The following is a 19,283-nucleotide window of genomic DNA, read 5'->3' on the forward strand; positions in this document are numbered from 1 at the left end:
AGCAATCGCCAACACAGTGTAGCTGAGGCTGAATAAGGGGAACCAGCCCGCATTCGACGAGGCAGATGGAAAACCGCCTTAAAAACCATCCACAAGCAGGCCAGCACACCAGACCTCGACACTGATCCGCCAGGTGGATTCGTGCCGGGGATCGGCACGCCTTCCCGTTCGGGAAGCAGCGCGTTAAACCACGTGGCTTGCTGGATGGGCAAATCACGTTAAGATCATACAGACTGTCAACAGATATCCATACGATCGTGTTCTGCAGGGAAGATAACATTGAGGTCAACGGACAGTCATGCCAACGATGACGTCAGGGCACATATCAACAGCATAGTGTTTGCCAGGAAGTCCCACATCCACAGTCAGTGTGTAGACAGACGGTGCAGTATGGCACAGAGAAGATACCTACCAGACTCTCTGCAATGGAGGGCCATAGGAAGAATGGAATCAGGGCAGTTGCAAACTGATGTGGCCTGATGGCTTCATGTGAATCGTTCTGTTGTTTCTTGGATGTAGCCAAAAGTTTGTAGAGACTGAAACTGTACTGCACAGCAGCTGCCTTCTGACCTGGCAGCATCCAATGGACGTGTTGCATCGAGGCCAACGATGAATAGAAGGCTTCAGCAGAGCGACCTTTATTGTCAGGGACCTGCCGTATGTGTACATCTGACGTGTCTTCAGATAAGGGAACGTCTGGAGTGGAGCCGTCAACATGCCACCTGGACGATCGAACAGTGGGCCAATGTTCTTTTCACAGATGAGACCCGATTTGGTCTGGAGAATGATTCTCAATGGATTCGTATCTGGTTGGAATGTGGAACACGATTTCAGGACCCAAACATTGTGGAAAGAGACCGATATTGAGGAGGATCCCTAATAGTGTGGGCAGGGATTTTGTTCACCACTCGATCACCTCTTTACGAAATAGTACGGGTGAATCGGCAAGGTTTAACTGCTGTCAGGTATCGTGACGAGATTTGGGTACCTCATGGGCGGTCGTTGCGAGGTGGTGCAGGCACACACTTCGCATCGATGGACGATAATGTTCGATCTCATACAGTACAGGTGGTTGATGTTTTCTTTAAAACTGGAGATGTTGCACGCGTGGCGTAGCCTGCTAGCTCTCCCAATTTGAACCACATAGAGCATGTCTGGGATGCACTATGAGATGGGTTCCATTACGTCATCATCCGTCGACCCCTCTCCAAGACATGTGAGGAGCTCTGCAAGAAGAATGGGTGTCATTGCCTCAATATGAGATTAATGACATCATCACAGCTGCCCCATCGTTATTAGGACTGTATTGCTGCCAGAGGTGGTCACATCCAATAGTGAGCACATTAAGCAGTCGTCGGAATGTGTATGCAGATCCGTTAAAGTGAAAAAAAAGAAGGAACATTTTGGTCTACAGTTACGCATGTTGCAGTTTTTTACGTTCTGTAGTATTTATATTGTTGATACCTTACTAATTTTACTGTTTCGTGGCAAAATAAATGCAACCTTACAGAATTTCAGTTTTTTGTTTAATTTTGGACGCCAGTGTATATCATGCACTGTGATCAAGATAACATAGTGCAAACATTCCAGCAATTGGTAGGAACTGTAATTCACACTCGCCTCCAAAAGTTGGAAAAGAGACAGGACTAAAATTTTATAATGTGATGACACTGCCACTTCTGATGTATGGCTCAGGGGCTCTAACCGCCAGTCGAAGAAGGAGTATTGAAGCATCAAAGGTGAGGTTCCCAATGTCTCTGGCTGGTTCCAGATTCTAACATCGAATAACAAATTGTGAAATAAGTTTTTGAGTCGTGGTAAAATTAGCTGTTTTGAAGAGTGCGCCGCAGCTAGTAGTGTAAAGCAGTCGCCCTAAGTTTCTGGCGGTGGCGCCGCTGTGGCGATCGCAGCTTTGGTGTCTCCCTCTAGTGGGAAAGGGGAAAGGTTGCCTGTTCACGTGCATTCAAGGGGCGCTATAAGCTCGCCAGAAGGTCAGTCTGTCACCTTCGAGAAAGCCCCTATTCCTTCCTGACTGTCCTCGGCCATATCTATAATGTCATCCTCTCTACTGGCTTCTACCCTGACCTGTGGAAGACCTCCCGCGTCCTCTTATTCCTCAAACCCAACAAACCCCCTTCTGCTGTCTCTTCCTATCGTCCCATCTGCCTCACCTCCGTCTTCAGTAAGGTCTTTGAATCCATCCTCTCCCACCGTATCCATCAGCACCTTGGTCAACACCACCTCCTCCCCCTTACCCAGTGTGGCTTCCGACCCTCGTTCTCTGCTGAAGACCAACTCCTCAACCTCATTCACCTTCTGTCCCTCCAGCTCAACTCCTGTCGCTCTGCCATTTTTGTCTCCCTTGACCTCCAAAATGCCTATGACCGTTTATGGCATCCCGGCCTCCTCTTTAAACTCGAAACCTACGCCCTGCCTATCAATTTCGTCCGTATGGTCGCTTCCTTCCTCTCGCACCATCCTTCCTATGTCACCTTCCACAACACCAACTCCCATATCTTTTATCCCACGGCTGGCGTCCCCCAGGGTTCTGTCCTCTCCCCTCTCCTCTATCTCTTGTATATGGCTGATATGCCCAAGCCACCCCCACTAGTCCACCTTCTCCAGTATGCTGATGACACCGCCTTCCTGGCTCTCTATCTACCCTTCAACGGTCCCAATGTACCCTCCAAACCCACCTTAACTAGTTCACCACTTGGTGTAACCAATGGTTCCTCTGCCTCAACCCCTCCAAAACCCAGGCAATCATCATAGGCCACACCAGTCGCTCCTTTCGCCTCCATTATTTCTACCTCACCCTTTATGGTTGTCCCATCCAGTTCACCCCCATCCTGAAATACCTTGGCCTCACCCTCGACCGACACCTCACCTGGACCCCTCATCTCCAGCCTGTCCAGCACAAAGAGCATACCCATCTCTGCCTTCTGAAACTCCTGTCTGGCCGGACATGGGGATTGCGTCCTTCTACCATCCTCCACACCTACAAATCCCTCATCTGTCCTATCCTCTGTTATGCCAGCGTTGCCTGGATCTCTGCCCCCACCCACTTTTACAAGGCCCTCCAAGTCTTTGAAAGCCAAGCACTCCGCCTTGCCTTCCGTATCCGCCTTCCTTCCTCCACACGGCTCCTGTATGAACTGATCCCCTTCCCCCACCTCCTCCTGTTCCTCCAACATCTCCGCATCCTTTACATTGTCTGCAGGCTTGATCTCCCCACCCTCTGGTTTCCTCCTTCCTCTCCACCCCCCGCCTGTTGTCGCGCCTCTATCGCTGTATCCCTCCCTCTCTCCACCTCCACACACTCCATCTCCTTCATCAGGGCAATAACACCTCCCGCTCCCGGATGACGAACTTCGCCATGACATCTACCCTTCCTTCCAACTATAGCCTCGCCTTGTTCCCCCCCCCCCTCCCCAGGGCCCCCTTTTTCCTCTCCCCTCCTTCTCCCAGATCGGATTTTCCTCCTCCCCCCCCCCCCCGAGACCCTGCACCCCATACTTGCCTCTTTCCTTCCCACATCTCTCCCTACCTGTCCCTCTTCAGCGCGCCCCCCACTCATCTCCCCCCTCTCTTCCTCTCCCTCCATCCCTTCTTCCGGTCTCCCTCATCTCCTTGCTCCTGGCAGATCCTCCATTTTGACCATCGTCCATGTGCCACATCAGTGTTGTGTTTAGTGCTGTTTCTCCTGTGCATCAAGAGGTGTGATTTTAATTGTGTACTGCCTTGAGGTTCGTCGTCAGTGTTTGTTCTGTGCTACGCCATCTGTCGATACCTTTTATGCTCCAGTCATACTGTGCCTTGTGTTCTTTTAATTATCGCAGCGTGTGGCTTTTTGTGTGTGCTACTTTTAAACAGTTTCTTATCTCCATTTTACAGTCACCCCGTTTCTTTGTCTACTGCCTTCCATGATGTTCCTCCTTATTTCATATCTATGTTCACCATATTCTCTCCTTTGTTATTTTTAAATGTCTTTTATTGTTTGTTCTATGTCTTTCGGCTGAAGAGCAGCGCATCTGCTGCTGCCAGCCCGCCCCGATGGGGAATTGAAATACAATAAAGAAAAAAAAATCAGTCTGTCAGTCTGGGCGAGTCTGGTCGGTTGGTCAGCCAAGTTAGTCTGGGTCTGTCTCTCGTCCGCATTGGTGAGGCGGTTAGTGTCCGTCTGTCGTCCGGAGTGCTAGTATGTGTTAGGCCGCCAGTCTGCTCGGGTTTGCTCTGGCAATGGGCATTGGCGGTTGGATCGATCGGTTGGTCGGTCGCGCACTCGGACACAAGATGACTGGTCCACCTGGAGCGTCGGCGCATGTGAGGTCGCCACGTGAGTCCAGTGGGCCGCGCCGTATAGCGAGGGGCAGTGGCTTCGCGGCCGACACGAGACCAACAGGAGGCAACCTACGACATCGGTCTGCCCGGTGCGAGCTGCGACGCCGTGAGACGGGAGATCTTCGCGCCTTCCTGCGTCCGTTGAAGCGGCTGGCAGCGGACGGTTCGGGAGAGCGTTTTGGTGGTCTCAGTCAGACATCGCAGTTTATTAGAAGTTGAGTGATTTCTGATATGTTGTTTCAGTTACTTGTTAACTTCTACGTGTTTCTCGGTCAGTCACTCGTCCCCAGCTTGTTCGACTGTCTCTCGTCCGCATTTGTTAGGCAGTTAGTGTCTGTCTGTCTGTCGGTCTGCCGTACGTTAATAACCGCCTCTGTCATGTTTGTCGGATTCTGTGTTAACGAATTTATTGCTTAAAGGCCGAATTCTTGAAATATGTTTTTATCTTGCCTATCATATTGCGAGGTGGTATATGTTTCATGTAGAGCATGTTGTACATTTTATATAAGTCTGCATTTTATGGGTTTTATTTAAATAGTCATATTAGGTTATAAGGTAGCCACCCTTAAACCGTAAGAGTCATTTAAAAAAGAAAACAAATTGCACTTTCGGTGGCAAATAATTTGAGTGTTGTACCATTTCCATCCCTCTTACGGGGTGCATAGTTTACGTGTTTTTGTGAGTTGTTAAATTTTTTTTTTAGTTTAATGTAATCTGGTGTGTTGCAGATTTGTACCAGTGTACTTTTTAGGCGGCCGTAGTGGCTGTGCGGTTCTAGGAGCTACAGTCTAGAACCGCGTGACCGCTACGGTCGCAGGTTCGAATACTACCTCGGGCATGGATGTGTGCTATGCCATTGGGTTAGTTAGGTTTAAGTAGTTCTACATTTTAGGGGACTGATGACCACAGCAGTTATGTCCCATAGTCCTCAGAGCCATTTGAACCATTTGTACTCATTCAGAGGGTGTTGTGAGCATTCATGACTACGACCATGTTGAAAGGGAGCAGGCAAGCTTCTCAGCCCGAAGTCTCATACTGTTAATATTGTTCTTTCTGCCTCTAAATAAAAATGTAACTTGATGTTTCGAGGGTGCTTTTCTGCTTATAATTTTAAATCTGTTTTGAAAAAGCTTTTAGGAAAAAAATCACGTTTGTTAATACTAATTTCATGGTTTCCATTAGTTACTTCCTGGCAACTTCTTCCACGCTCACCTAGTGTGATTAAATGTGTTAATGTTCTTGATGAATCGCTAGTAAATAAAGTAAATTCTTTAAGAAAAAAAATTGAAAGTAAATTTTCGGTTCAGTTTTGAACTGTGTGTGAAAAGCATACTTCAGAAAATAGAGGCGTAAAGAAGAAATGACGATTACCTAAATTAATATACAGGTGTATGTCTCAATGGACAAGGAGTATTGGGCGCCCCAAGAAGAGATCGGAAAACCAGCTACATGCTACTTGAAACTGGAACAGGTAAGGATCCCTCAACCAAAACCGAATATAATGATAACGACTTGTGGTTCAGTTATGTCTATCTGAGATATTAGTTTGACGTTAATTACTTCAACAAATATACCAATAGTGACTACTAACACTGCTAACAGTAGTAAGAACAATGATGATGATAGTAGCAGTTGCAGTAATTGATGATCTCGATAGAAAAGACCGAATTGCCTATCAATGACAAATATGGACCGAAATTCCAGGAAGAAGAGGTAGGCTAGATTAAAAAAATAGCTCTAAACATTATGAGACTTAACATCTGAGGTCATCAGTCCCCTAGACTTAGAACTACTTAAACCTAACATAAGGACATCACACACACCCATGCCCCAGGCAGGATTCGAACCTGCGACCGTACGGGTCGCCTAGAACCGCTCGGTCATATCAGCCGGTTGCTTCCATCCTCTACCACCTGAATCATTGATGTCTTGTTAAACACTGTGCTACTGACATAAAATGCGATACCATTTGACTGCGTGCACACTATGCACAACTATTCCAACCGATAATATCAGTTTTCCTACAGATGTGATATACTGATTTCCACTACCGTATAAAAGAAAAGAGTACACATCAAAACATTCTAGATGTCTCCCTTGCAATATTGCCTGAAAGTAAACCACTGACTCGTTGTTCACAGAGCTAGTATTGAACTGTAGCTTTACAAAGTGGGCTTGGCGGGAAGTCTACATCACACGTAAAGTCGGCTAAGTACCCCACTGTGCAGATACCAGACTGAGCAGCTAGAAGTCAAGGAAAGTCTGTTCAATTTCAAAATACGTCAAGTGTGGCGGTTAAAAGTCACCGCTGGATGCGGCGTATGATGCAAGTAGTATATAGTGGTATAGTGCGGGATTTCCTAAAGGAAGAGGAATCAGAGATCAAATTGCCAACATGCGGTGGATTATGGGAAAGGCATGAAACTTCCAGAAAAGTGTGTATCTCTGCTTCATTCATTATGCCAAAGTCTTTGACTGTGGCGATCGCAATAAATTATGGGAAGTACTAAACAAATATGGGAATAGCAGTATAAACTGACACCAAGAAGCCACGATAATTATACATCGAACAAGTAAATGGATCAAGATTCACAGAGGAGTACGGCAAGGTTGCATATTGTCACCTTACTCATTGAATCGGTATGCAGAACAAATTATGACGAATGCCAGGCTAGATGTAGAAGAAACAGGGATGAAAGTAGCATGAATAAATATAAACAACCTTAGATACCCAGATGATACTATACTGTTGGCAGAAATTGAAGAAGAATTAAGGACTTTTGCTGACGGCGATAGAAAAAAGTCAAAAAGCTGGTCTTAGGCTGAACGTTACGGAATCGAAAATTATAGCAACTACACGTATAATTTCATGAGAAATAGAATGAGAAACAATGGAAGTAGTGTCTACATTTAATTTTCTCGGTTCCCAGATTTCTGCTGATGGTGGCTGCAGCCACTTGCTGCTTGGTAGAAATGCAACTTCAAATCTTGGCAAGGTTTTAGAGAGTAAAGATATAACGTTAGCAACAAAGATCCGTATTGTAAGGGGTATAGTCTTTCCATTTGTGATGTATGGATGTGAGACCTCGACCATTAGAATGGCAGATCGGTGAAGAATGGACGCCTTTGAATTGTGTTGCTGGAGGAAACTTCTTAGAGTCCCATGGACTGCAAAGAGAACGAAAAGGTCAATATTAGAGTAAAAAGTGGAGGACAGAAGGAATTGGAGAGCTTCAGGTGGTCACGGATAGTCGGAACCAACTAAACGATCAGTTGGAGAATTTTGGAACACGTATTATGTTAGAATATAATGACTTTTCTGGAGACTAGAAATCTGCTCTGTAGGAATCAGCATGGATTTCGAAAAAGACGATCGTGTGAAACCTAGCTAGCGCTATTCGTCCACGATACTCAGAGGGCCATAGACACGGGTTCACAGGTAGATGCCGTGTTTCTTGACTTCCGCAAGGCGTTTGATACAGTTCCTTACAGTCGTTTAATGAACAAAGTAAGAGCATATGGACTATCAGACCAATTGTGTGATTGGATTGAAGAGTTCCTAGATAACAGAACGCAGCATGCCATTCTCAATGGAGAGAAGTCTTCCGAAGTAAGAGTGATTTCAGGTGTGCCACAGGTGAGTGTCATGGGACCGTTGCTGTTCACAATATACATAAATGACCTGGTGGTTGACATCGGAAGTTCACTGAGGCTTTTTGCAGATAATGCTGTGGTGTATCGAGAGGTTGTAACAATGGAAAATTGTACTGAAATGCAGGAGGATCTGCAGCGAATTGACGCATGGTACAGGGATTGGCAGTTCAATCTCAATGTAGACAAGTGTAATGTGCTGCGAATACATAGAAAGATAGATCCCTTATCAATTAGCTACAAAATAGCAGGTCAGCAACTGGAAACAGTTAATTCCATAAATTATCTGAGAGTACGCATTAGGAGTGATTTAATATGGAATAATCATATAACGTTGATCGTCGGTAAAGCAGATGCCAGACTGAGATTCATTGGAAGAATCCTAAGGAAATACAATCCGAAAACAAAGGAAGTAGGTTACAGTACGCTTGTTCGCCCACTGCTTGAATACTGCTCAGCAGTGTGGGATCCGTACCAGATAGGGTTGATAGAAGAGATAGGGAAGATCTAACGGAGAGCAGCGCGCTTCGTTACAGGATCATTTAGTAATCGCGAAAGCGTTACGGAGATGATAAATAAACTCCAGTGGAAGACACTGCAGGAGAGACGCTCAGTAGCTCGGTAGGGGCTTTTGTTAAAGTTTCGAGAACATACCTTCACCGAAGAGTCAAGCAATATATTGCTCCCTCCTACGTATATCTCGCGAAGAGACGAGGATAAAATCAGAGAGATTAGAGCCTACAGAGAAGTATACCGACAATCCTTCTTTCCACGAACAATACGAAACTGGAATAGAACCGACTCTGAACAGGGTAGAGAATAGCTGCACAATACATGGGTCACAGTATATCAAGACTAGACAAGTAGTAGAGTACCGAGATGAAAAGTGTCTCGGGTGACTCTTCATTGCGGCAGAGACAATGTTTATGCTCGTCGAAAAGGTAGCGCTAGACGACGCATGCGTTTGACGAGCTTATATCATATCGCCTCCAAAGGGTCATATGGGACGTCTGTCTTCTGTGTGTCAGATAGCTGCTGGTCTAATAGACGTGTCCTGATAGAGTAAGTATAGACAGTGGTGTATGAAGATGAAGTGCACGTACCCAAAATGTCGTTTTGAGGAGCCCACTTGATGATCTTGACGTTGGACGGCTGACCAGGCAGAGAGTCTGACTCCCATTTCCAGAGCACCTTCTGGGGCAGCTCCCGGAAGGCCTCCAGGAAGGCCCGCCTGCTGGCTTCGCCAAGCTTATCGCTGCGGATGTTGCTGCCCAGGCTCATGAAGACAGCCCCTTCGTTTGCTGAGTCGAGAAAATCCTTCAGGTCCTACAATAAAAGGAAGGTAACCGTCTGACGATGTTGGTGGTTCAGCAGCTTTGAAAACGATAGTGATGTCTTTATCTCCAAGATATGTTAGAAACTCATTGACTGGTGTCCGAGGAGAATGGAATAATAAGGCGTGGTCGATTAACCCCTTGGTTTAGCTCAACACTCGAAGTGCTCCATGGTACGGACGGACGTCTGCTGTAGTCGTTTTCAGATTGACATCCGACTTATGTCATTATTTTGTCATTTAGCCGTGGTGGGACACAAGGTCAATTTCACTGGAGCGCTACTGGAAGACTCTACATCTACGTCTACATCTACATCTACATATCAACATATATACTCCGCTAGCCATCAAACGGTGTGTGGCAGAGGGCACAATTCACGCCAAATTCCCTCTGCCCTTTCTTTGACTTTCGGATCGCCCGAGAGAAAAACGAGTGTCTGAACGCCTCAGTACGAGCTCTTATTTCCCTTATCTTTGAATGATGATCATTATGCGATTTCAAAGTTAGTGGTAATAATATATGCTCTATATCCTCGGTGAAGATTGTTTAGCGCGTCGTCTATCTGCAAGTATGTCTCACTTCAAACTTTCTATGAGATTTGTAACGCTCTCGCTATAGCTAAATGTACCAGTCACGAATCTTGCAGCTCTTCTTTGGACCTTCTCAATCTCTTGAATCAGTCCTAACTTGTAAGGGTACCACACAGACGAACAGTACTCTAAGACTGGACGAACTAATGTACTGTAAGCTATTTCCTTCGTTGAAGGACTGCATAACTTCAGGATTCTACCAATAAACTGCACTCTAGAGTTCGCCATATCCGTTACTTGTGTAATCTGATCATTCCATCTGAGATCATTTCGAATAGTCACACCCAGATGTTACAGCTTCCAAAGACTGATCATTTATTTTGTACCCATACATTAATGGGGATTTTCGCCTTGTTATATGCAGTAGGTTACACTTACTAATATTGAGAGATAACTGCCAGTCATTATACCATGCATTTATCTTCTGCAAATCCTCATTGATTTGTTCACAACTTTGGTGTGATACTGCTTTCCTGTAGACTACAACACCATTGGCAAACAGTCTAAGGCCGCTGTCAATACCACCAACCAGATTGTTTATATAAATCGTAAAAAGCAGAGGACCTATTACGCTGCCCTGGAGCACATCTGAAGTTACTTTTGTTTCTGTTGAAGTTACTCCGTTCAGGATGACATACTGCTCCCTGTCTGTTAGAAAACTTTCTATCCAACCGCGTATATCATTGCATAGGCCGTAAGCGCGAACTCTCAACAGACTTTATCACTTGCAGTACCAGTGGTTTATCAGGTGCAAGTTTCTTAAGTTTAATGAACATTTTGCAGCTTTTCCCCTTCAGCAAACAAATAACTCAGCAGTAGCCTCCCATGTAGCCTCCCATTTACTTCGACTTGCACACGCTGTTGATAGGTAACTGATCTAGCCTTTAACTCCCTCGATGTGGTCTCTGAGAACGCTCTAAACTTTCGAACTCACTCCACGATGTCAGCTGTGGCGGAATGCTTCTATACTATTGACACACAGTCAACACGGATTTAGAAAGTATCGTTCTTGTGAAACACAATTAGCTCTTTACTCTCGCGAAGTGTTGAGTGCTGTCGACATGGGATTTCAAATTGCTTCCGTATTTATGGTTCTCTGGAAGGCTTTTGACACTGTACCACACAAGCGGTTTGTAGTGAAATTTCGTGCTTATGGAATATCGACTCAGTTATTTGACTGTATTTGTGATGTCCCTATCTCGTGGTCTATCGGTCGCGTTCATGATTCCCGAGCACGGGACCCCGGGTTCGATTCCCGGCTTATGGTATATCGACTCAGTTACGTGACTGGATTCGTGATGTCCGCGTCTCGTGGTCTGTCGGTCGCGTTCACGATTCCCGAGCACGGGATCTCGGGTTCGATTCCCGGCGGGGTCAGGGATTTTCATCAGCCTTAAGATTACTGGGTGTTTGTGTTGTCCTCATCATTATTTCATCATCATTCATGAACGTGCACTGCTCAAAGATTGGGAATCTGTACGTGCGCTGATAACCTCGTAGTTGAGCGCCCCACAAACCAAACGACATCGTCATCAGGATACGTGATTTCCTGTCAGAGAGGTCACAGTTCGTAATAATTGACTGGAAGTCACGGAGTAAAACATAGGTGATTTCTGGCGTTCCCCAAGGTAGTGTTATAGACCCTTGCTATATAAACGATTTGGGAGACGATTTGAGCAGCCGTCTTAGGTTGGTGCGAAAACTTGTAATTGGTAACTGATGCTAAATAACGAAAAGTGTGAGGCCAGCCACATGAGTGCTAAAAGGAATCTGTTAAACTTAGGTTTCATGTTAAATCAGTCAAAGGCCATAAATTCAACTAAATAGCTAGGAATTACAATTACAATCAACTTACATTGGAAGGAACACACAGGAACTGTTGGTGGGAAGGCTAACCAAAGACTGCGTTTTATTGGAAGGACAGGAAATGTATTAGATCTATTAAGGAGACTGCCTATACTACGCTTGTCCGTCCTCTTTTACAGTAGTGTTGTGCGGTGTGGGATCCTTACCAGATAGGATTGACGGAGTAGAGAGAAAAAGTTCAAAGAAGGGCAGGACGTTTTGTACTATCGCGGAATATGGTAGGGAGTGTCACTGCATTGACACAGGATTTGGGGTGGACAAAATTAAAAGAAAGGCGTTTTCCGTCGCGGAGGGATCTTCTCACGAAATTCCAATAGCCAGAATCCTCCTCCGAATGCGAAAATATTTTGTTGACGCCGATCTCCATAGGGAGAAACCATCACCATGATAAAACAAGCGTTCCGCTCGCTGTACGACATTGGAATAATAGAGAATTGGGAAGGTGGTTCGATAAACCCTGTGCCAGGCACTTAAATGTGATTTTCAGAGTATCCATGTAATGCAGATGTAGATGTACTCTCCCTAGCCTCCTTAAATTGCCCACCCTAAAATGTCTTGTTGTCGGTTCGGTTATCGCCTTCTTTGTTTGTTGTTTACACGTGTTATTGACAGGTCTTCTAGACAGCGCCTCGTGAACTACGTACCTTTTCCATTGAGTACGGTACCGTGTAGTACAAAATGTGTTCGCTTGAACAACGTATCAGTTTTAACTTTCACGAGCTTGACGATATTGTAAGTTTCTGTGTGGAGCAAGGTGTCAGCGATAGAGCAAGAAACAGACGAATAGGGTGATGATTTTACAACAGACAGTGATTACGGTTCTGCTATCGAACAAGAGCGTCATCCACAAGCAGAAATTCGCAACAGCTATGATGTGGAAACGTCTTTTTCTCCAATAAAATACAAAAATTTTATTGTATATGAAAATGTGCTCTGAGTGGTCATAAGAAAAATGTGCATCCCAGCAATGGCTTTCGCAGACTCTCTTTTTGTAATTATCGAGTGGAATTTTTATGTGCAAGTTAGAATCTTGGAATTAAGTTTCATGTGGAAAATTACGTGCTACAGAGATAGCATAACTTTTTCAGAATGAAAATTCAGTTATCTAACAATTCATTTATATGTACTGTTACAACCCCTCGAGGGCAGGGGTTGTAATATGTCAGATCGATCGAGAGGTATGGTTTGGGAGAGATGGTTGACTCACGCCAGAGCGTGCAGAGAAACAAAGGAACGTGTGTCATTGACTTTATTACATCGAAGCCGACGTTGCGCTGAACAGAGGCGATTGTGCAGTGCAGCGGTTGGCCAGCCTGGAGGACGCAGCGATCAGGGGTCCGAATCTTAACGAAATACACACATCAAAAAAGTTTTGCATCACCCCGGTTCCGAGAACTCCTGAAGATAGACGTTAGTGGATATTGTATCACAGACACAGTCTCTTTGATTGTTCAGAGATGTCACTAAACCCACCCAAAGCTGTAAACAACCATGCATGAGCATCGCCTATTAGACGGAAGGGACCCGACAGCCGATCAGTTCCACTAATTCCACCAGGAAGGAAGTATACGGCTCGTATTATATGTGGTTCAACCATGCCTAGACAGTCAATACCGCGGTTCGATAGCGTCCGCATTGTTACTTTGTGCCAGGAAGGGCTCTCAATAAGGGACGTGTCAAGACGTCTCGGAGTGAGCCAGAGTGATGTTGTTGGGACATGGAGGAGAAACAGAGAGGCAGGAACTGTCGAGAACATGCCTAGCTCATGCCGCGCAAGGGCTGATCAGTAGATGACCGCTACCTACGGATTATGGCTCGGAGGAATCCTGACAGAAACGCCACCATACTGAATAGTGGTTATCGTGCAGCCACAGGACGTCGTGCTACGACTCAAATTGTGCGCAATAGGCTGCATGATGTACAACTTCACTCCCGACGTCCATGGCGAGGTCCACCTTTGTATCCACGACACCATGTAGCGCGGTACAGATGGGCCCAACAACATGCCGAATGGACCGCTGAGGACTGGCATCACGTTCTCTTCACCCATGAGTGTCGCGTATGCCTTCAACCAGATAATCGTCGGAGACGTGTTTGGAGGCAATCCGGTCAGGCAGAACGCCTTAGACACACTGTTCAGCGACTGCAGCAAGGTAGAGGTTCCCTGCTGTTTTGGGGTGACATTATGTGGGGCCGACGTACGCCGGTGGCGGTCATGGAAGGCGCCGTAACGTGTGTACGATACGCGAATGCCTCCTCCGATCGACAGTGCAACCACATCGGCAGCATATTGGCTTGGCATTCATGGACGACAATTCACGCCCCCATCGTGCACAATTTTGAGAATGACTTCCTTCAGGATAACGATATCGCTCGACTGGAGTGGGTAGAATGTTCTTCAGACATGAACTCCATCCAACATGCCTGGCATTGATTGAAAAGTGCTGTTTGCGGTCGACGTGACCTACCAACCACTCTGAGGGATCTAAGCCAACTCGCCGTTGAGGGGTGGGACCATCTGGACCAACAGTGCTTTGACGAACTTGTGGATAGTCTACCACGACGAGTACAGGCATGCATCAATGCAAGATGACGTGCTCCTGGGTATTAGAGGCACCGATGTGTACAGAAATCTGGACCACCACCTCTCAAGGTTTCACTGTATGGTGGTACAATACGCAATATGTGGTTTTCATCAGCAAAAAAGATGGGTGGAAATGATGTTTATGTTGATCTCTGTTCCAATTTTCTGTACAGGTTCCTGATCTCTCGGAACGGAGGTAATGCAAAACATTACATATAAAATTAATCGTCGGTAAAGGAGATGCTGTGATTCATTGGAAGAATCCTAAGCCAATGCAGTCCGAAAACAAAGGAAGTAGGTTACAGTACACTTGTTCTCCCACTGCTTGAGTACTGCTCACCGGTGTTGGATCCGTACCAGATCGGGTTGATAGGAGAGATAGATCCAACGGAGAGCAGCGCGCTTCGTTACAGGATCATTTCGTAACCGCGAAAGCGTTACGAAGATGACAGATAAACCCCAGTGGAAGACTCTGCAAGAGAGACGGTCAGTAGCTCAGTAAGGGTTTTTGTTGAAGTTTCGAGAACATACCTTCACCGAGGAGTCAAGCAGTATATTGCTCCTCCCTACGTATATCTCGCGAAGAGACCATGAGGACAAAATCAGAGAGATTAGAGCCCACACAGGTGCATACCGACAATCCTTCTTTCCACGAACTATACGAGACTGGAATAGAGGGGAGAATCGATAGAGGTACCGAAGGTACCCTCCGCCACACACCGTCAGGTGGCTTGCGGAGTATGGATGTAGATATATACGAGGCTCGCTCAATAGGTAATGTCCCACGTTCTATTTCTCAGAACATATTTACAGTTAAGAGTCAGAATTTGGTGACAATACACATCAACATTTCTTCTCAATGTCCTATATTTCTACACAGTCTCCACCACGTTCTATGGCCGTACGCCAGCATTGTGGAAGAGCGTGAATTCCCTGCTGGTTAAAGCTCTTGTACTGTAGACGTAGCCATGTTTTCACTACATTTTGGTGTTCCCCACAGTGAATCTTTAAGCGGCCCAAAGGAGAAGGAAGTCCGAGGATGTCAGGTCTGGACTGGAGGGTGGATGAGGCAATGATGTCCAACCCAATTTGGCGATGTGTTCCCGAGTTCTCAGACCTATGTGTGGGGCCGTGCGTTGTCGTGTCGGAGCAAGATTTCTGCTGCATTCTTGTCCGATCGAACACGTCGCAAATGGTTCTGGAGTTTATTCAGGGTCTTCACGTATGCCTCTGAATTGATGGTTGACCCTGTGGCATCGCATCCACGAGAATGACGCCATCACAATCCTAGAAGACTCTCACCATGATTTTTCCAGCAGGGGCGGGGGGGGTCTTGAATTTCTTCTTGTGTGGTAAATGAGGATGATGTCAGCCCATTGTCTGCCTTTCTGTCTCCGAGATTTCGTCCCCCGTAACGATCCGTGACAGAAAGGCCTCTCCGTCGGTCTCAAAATGCTCCAACAATTCAGATGGAATGGTCGTTCTTTGTATCTTGTGGTCGGCTGTCAGCATTCGTGGTATCCAACGTGAGTACCTCTCTGAATATCCAGGAGTGTCGATCATTGTAGACGCACTTGCAAAGCTGATCGACAACTGTAGAGCCAATTATCGAGTTGTGATGCGCCAGTGGGCACGAGTCATGGCATCAGCACGATTCAACATGTCTGGAGCTGTGGCTGTGACAGGACGTCCCGAGCATGGCTGATCATGGAGCTCTGTTTCTGCATTTTCTGAGGCTATAACTTTCTTTACCTATTTCACAACTGTACTCCAATCAACTGCACATCGCCATACACTGCACACAAACGTTTACGGATGTTCACCACAGTTTCTTTTTCTGCAAACAAGAATTCAATAACAGCAGCCTGCTTGTAATATGACGCCATTTTAACACTGTACTGCTGGTCTACCATCTGCCAGAACGGTTCGAAACTTCACCTGCGTACAGAATAAACATCAAATGTGAACCCCCAAAAAGGACGTTTGCGTATGTATATGAATGACTTTAAAAAATGTGAGGCTTTACTTATTGAATGATCTTCGGGACATAAAGTAAAAATATCAAATAATTTGTGTCGTAAGTCTCGTTTTAAACGTAGGAGTCCGAGAGACCCCACATCGTTTTACACGTTACAGATCCTACGTATATAAATCGAAAGTCGAAAACTGGACGTTATACACCACATATTTACCTAAAATACAGGGAGAAAATTCACCGAATTTCTCAGTACTTTCAAGAAGCTTTGGCTTTAAGTATCCCACCCGTTGCAAGCTCTTATGCTATTATCTCCTGCTTCTTCTGAATCATCTCGTCACAAAAGTTCACTGCAAAAACTCCCTGTATTTCTTTTCATTATGAGTTACGTAATTTCTGTAAAAAAAAAAAGAGTAATTTCTGTTCACAATCGACATAGGCAGCTGACATCAGTAGTTCTTTGTTTTCAATAGTTCTTTACTTTCTGCCCCTTCACCCTTCCATTTACAAAATAAAACCACATATTTCCTAAATTTAACCACTGACATCAGTAAACAAACGCATTGTTTCAAAATTTAAAGAAAAACTATATTACAAGCTCGTAATGCCTTTTTGTTTGCAATAGTCACACACAAACATGCAGCTTTGCACTTAGCGTCTCTTATTCGTACCCAAGTTTAACGAAGAATTTGATCTAGAGAAATTTATTGCTATGAATTCTGACTCGACTGGTCAGATCGTACAGAAGAAACTAAAGGTGGAAAATGATTCCCAACTCCCCCCCCCCCTTATATGCACCCCCTGCTATTCCAATAGTTGCAGGAAGTGGTGTACAATTTCATGCATAACACATGTGCCGAAAAGTGTAGCCAAAAGCCGGCCGCTGTGGCCGAGTGGTTCTAGGCGCTTCAGACCGGAACCGCCCTGCTGCTACGGTCGCAGGTTCGAATCCTGCCTAGGGCATGGAAGTGTGTGCTGTCCTTAGGTTAATTACGTGTAAATAGTTCTAAGTCTAGGGGACTCATGACCTCAGACATTAAATCCCATAGTCCTTAGAGCCATTTGGATGTCTTTTTGTAGCCAAAGCACAGAAACCCTGCAACTATAGGAGATTCTACTACGTGAGAAACAACACAGCCCTGTGTATTTTCAATAGTAAAGATATAACCCAATTACGAGCCACAGTGGCGTACACAAAATTACTTGTCCTTGTTGTGACAAGTTTCACTTTGGTGATGTAGACAAAGATAAAACAGCTAGGTTGGATAAATACGGACGTAACTGGAAAACGCAGAATATTGATACCATTTGTCCATTTAATATTAAATCAGGATTGTGGCCCATAAGTTCGTTGCTTTCCACTACTCCCACACTTCTTCACTTCTGTTTGCTAAGCAGAGGACATGTGACTGTCGTTGGTAGCAGTGCCCATCAGTCAGCTCATGCTCAGCAAAACTGTGATGTCATAAAATTATAAACGTTTCGATTATATGTATCTGGACTTACGATTTGTGATACAGCTAAAGACATAAAGTTACGCAGATTAGGCTACAGTCAAAAAATTGATGAGACTTTGACGAATTCATAACATAAAACGTATTCACACACGAATGTTTTCTCTGTCTTCAAGAATTTCACAAATGACCATCCGAAACTGGTCCTCGAATCGCTAAGCTTGTGCTTTGTTCTGTAAGCCGCAGTGCGTGAATAACCGAAAGAAAATTGCCATAAACCTCGGTGCCACTTTGTGAAAGCCCATTGATTTCATGGACGAAAAGAGCGAGATGATTTCCACATTATCATTTCGGAGTCCCTGATTCTATAGAACAGACTTTAGTTTCCCTGAACGATTATAACAGTAGTTAAAAAAAACTGTTTCGTTATTCTGCACAGGCGCTATTGTGTGTACTGGTATAGCCTGTGGTCGAAATTCGACCAATGCTGTTTATAAAGTAATGTTCACATTATTCCTAATACCTTCTTTACCGAAAAATAGTGTTGTCCTCCTGTTTGTCTTTCAGTCCGAACCTTCAGTGTTCTTCTTTGAGGTATAGCCTAGAACAAAAATAATTTCCGTGTAATAATGGAAGCCGTAGCTGCTCTAAATGAAGAAATAGCGAATTAAAAACTTTGTGGTAACGGCGGCAGATGGACACGAAGTAAGTTCAATTTACTCTTAGGTAAAAGTAAGCGAAACGACAACCCCAACAATCAACATTTAGTACAATTTGTGTTGCGCCTGAAGGATTTGTTGCTGCTACTACGATCTTTTGTTTTCCACTGCTGACAACATCGACAACGGCGTAGCAATTGTGGCATTGTAGCTGTCCGGTACGCGTGTGTTAATGCAAATTTGCCATCTGCATCATTTAAACATAAACGTCCATCGAATGCGATTTCACGTGAAGTTGTTAGTTTCGTGTGTCACCTGCATCATAGCACGTGAGCGGGACGCGGGGTAGGTTGATAACAGTGCGAGAGACAGACGAAAACTTTTCTCGTGTATGTCTACTTCTTTTTACCTCTCTTAACCGCTATGAATACACATATTTTTTTGTGCACATCTAATGCAAAGTACATTTCGGATCATATATCTATTTAAAACAGCTGATAAAAATGCTCTTAACGCCTTTTTACGAGACTGTCTTCACTCCTTCCGATCTGATCATGTAAGTGTAGAAAAGTTGTGGAATGTTTTCAAGCAGATAGTGTCGACTGCAATTGAGAGATATATACCATATAAATTAATAAGTGATGGTACTGATGCTCCATGGTACATAAAACGGGGCAGATCGTTATTGCAGAAGCAAAGAAAAATGCATGCCAAATTTAAATGAACGCAAAAGGCGCAAGATCGGCAAAGTTTTACAGAAGTTGGAAATATAGCGCGTACTTCAGTGCGAGATGCTTTTAATGATTTCCACAACGAAATTCTGCCTCGA

The 19,283-nt window shown here is 45.0% G+C and overlaps 1 protein-coding gene across 1 annotated transcript in view; it reads right to left on the reverse strand.

The window, feature by feature from the left end:
- The window catches only part of LOC126292138 (UDP-glucosyltransferase 2-like), an 85,847-nt gene that overhangs the window by 38,469 nt on the left and 28,095 nt on the right, over positions 1–19,283 (reverse strand). Inside the window, exon 3 of the mRNA XM_049985975.1 lies at positions 9,096–9,318. Coding sequence (XP_049841932.1) covers positions 9,096–9,318 — 223 coding nt within the window. The remainder of the gene's footprint in view (positions 1–9,095; positions 9,319–19,283) is intronic.

This window comes from Schistocerca gregaria, chromosome 9, assembly GCF_023897955.1.
Source record: "Schistocerca gregaria isolate iqSchGreg1 chromosome 9, iqSchGreg1.2, whole genome shotgun sequence".
In the NCBI taxonomy this organism is placed as follows: domain Eukaryota; kingdom Metazoa; phylum Arthropoda; class Insecta; order Orthoptera; family Acrididae; genus Schistocerca; species Schistocerca gregaria.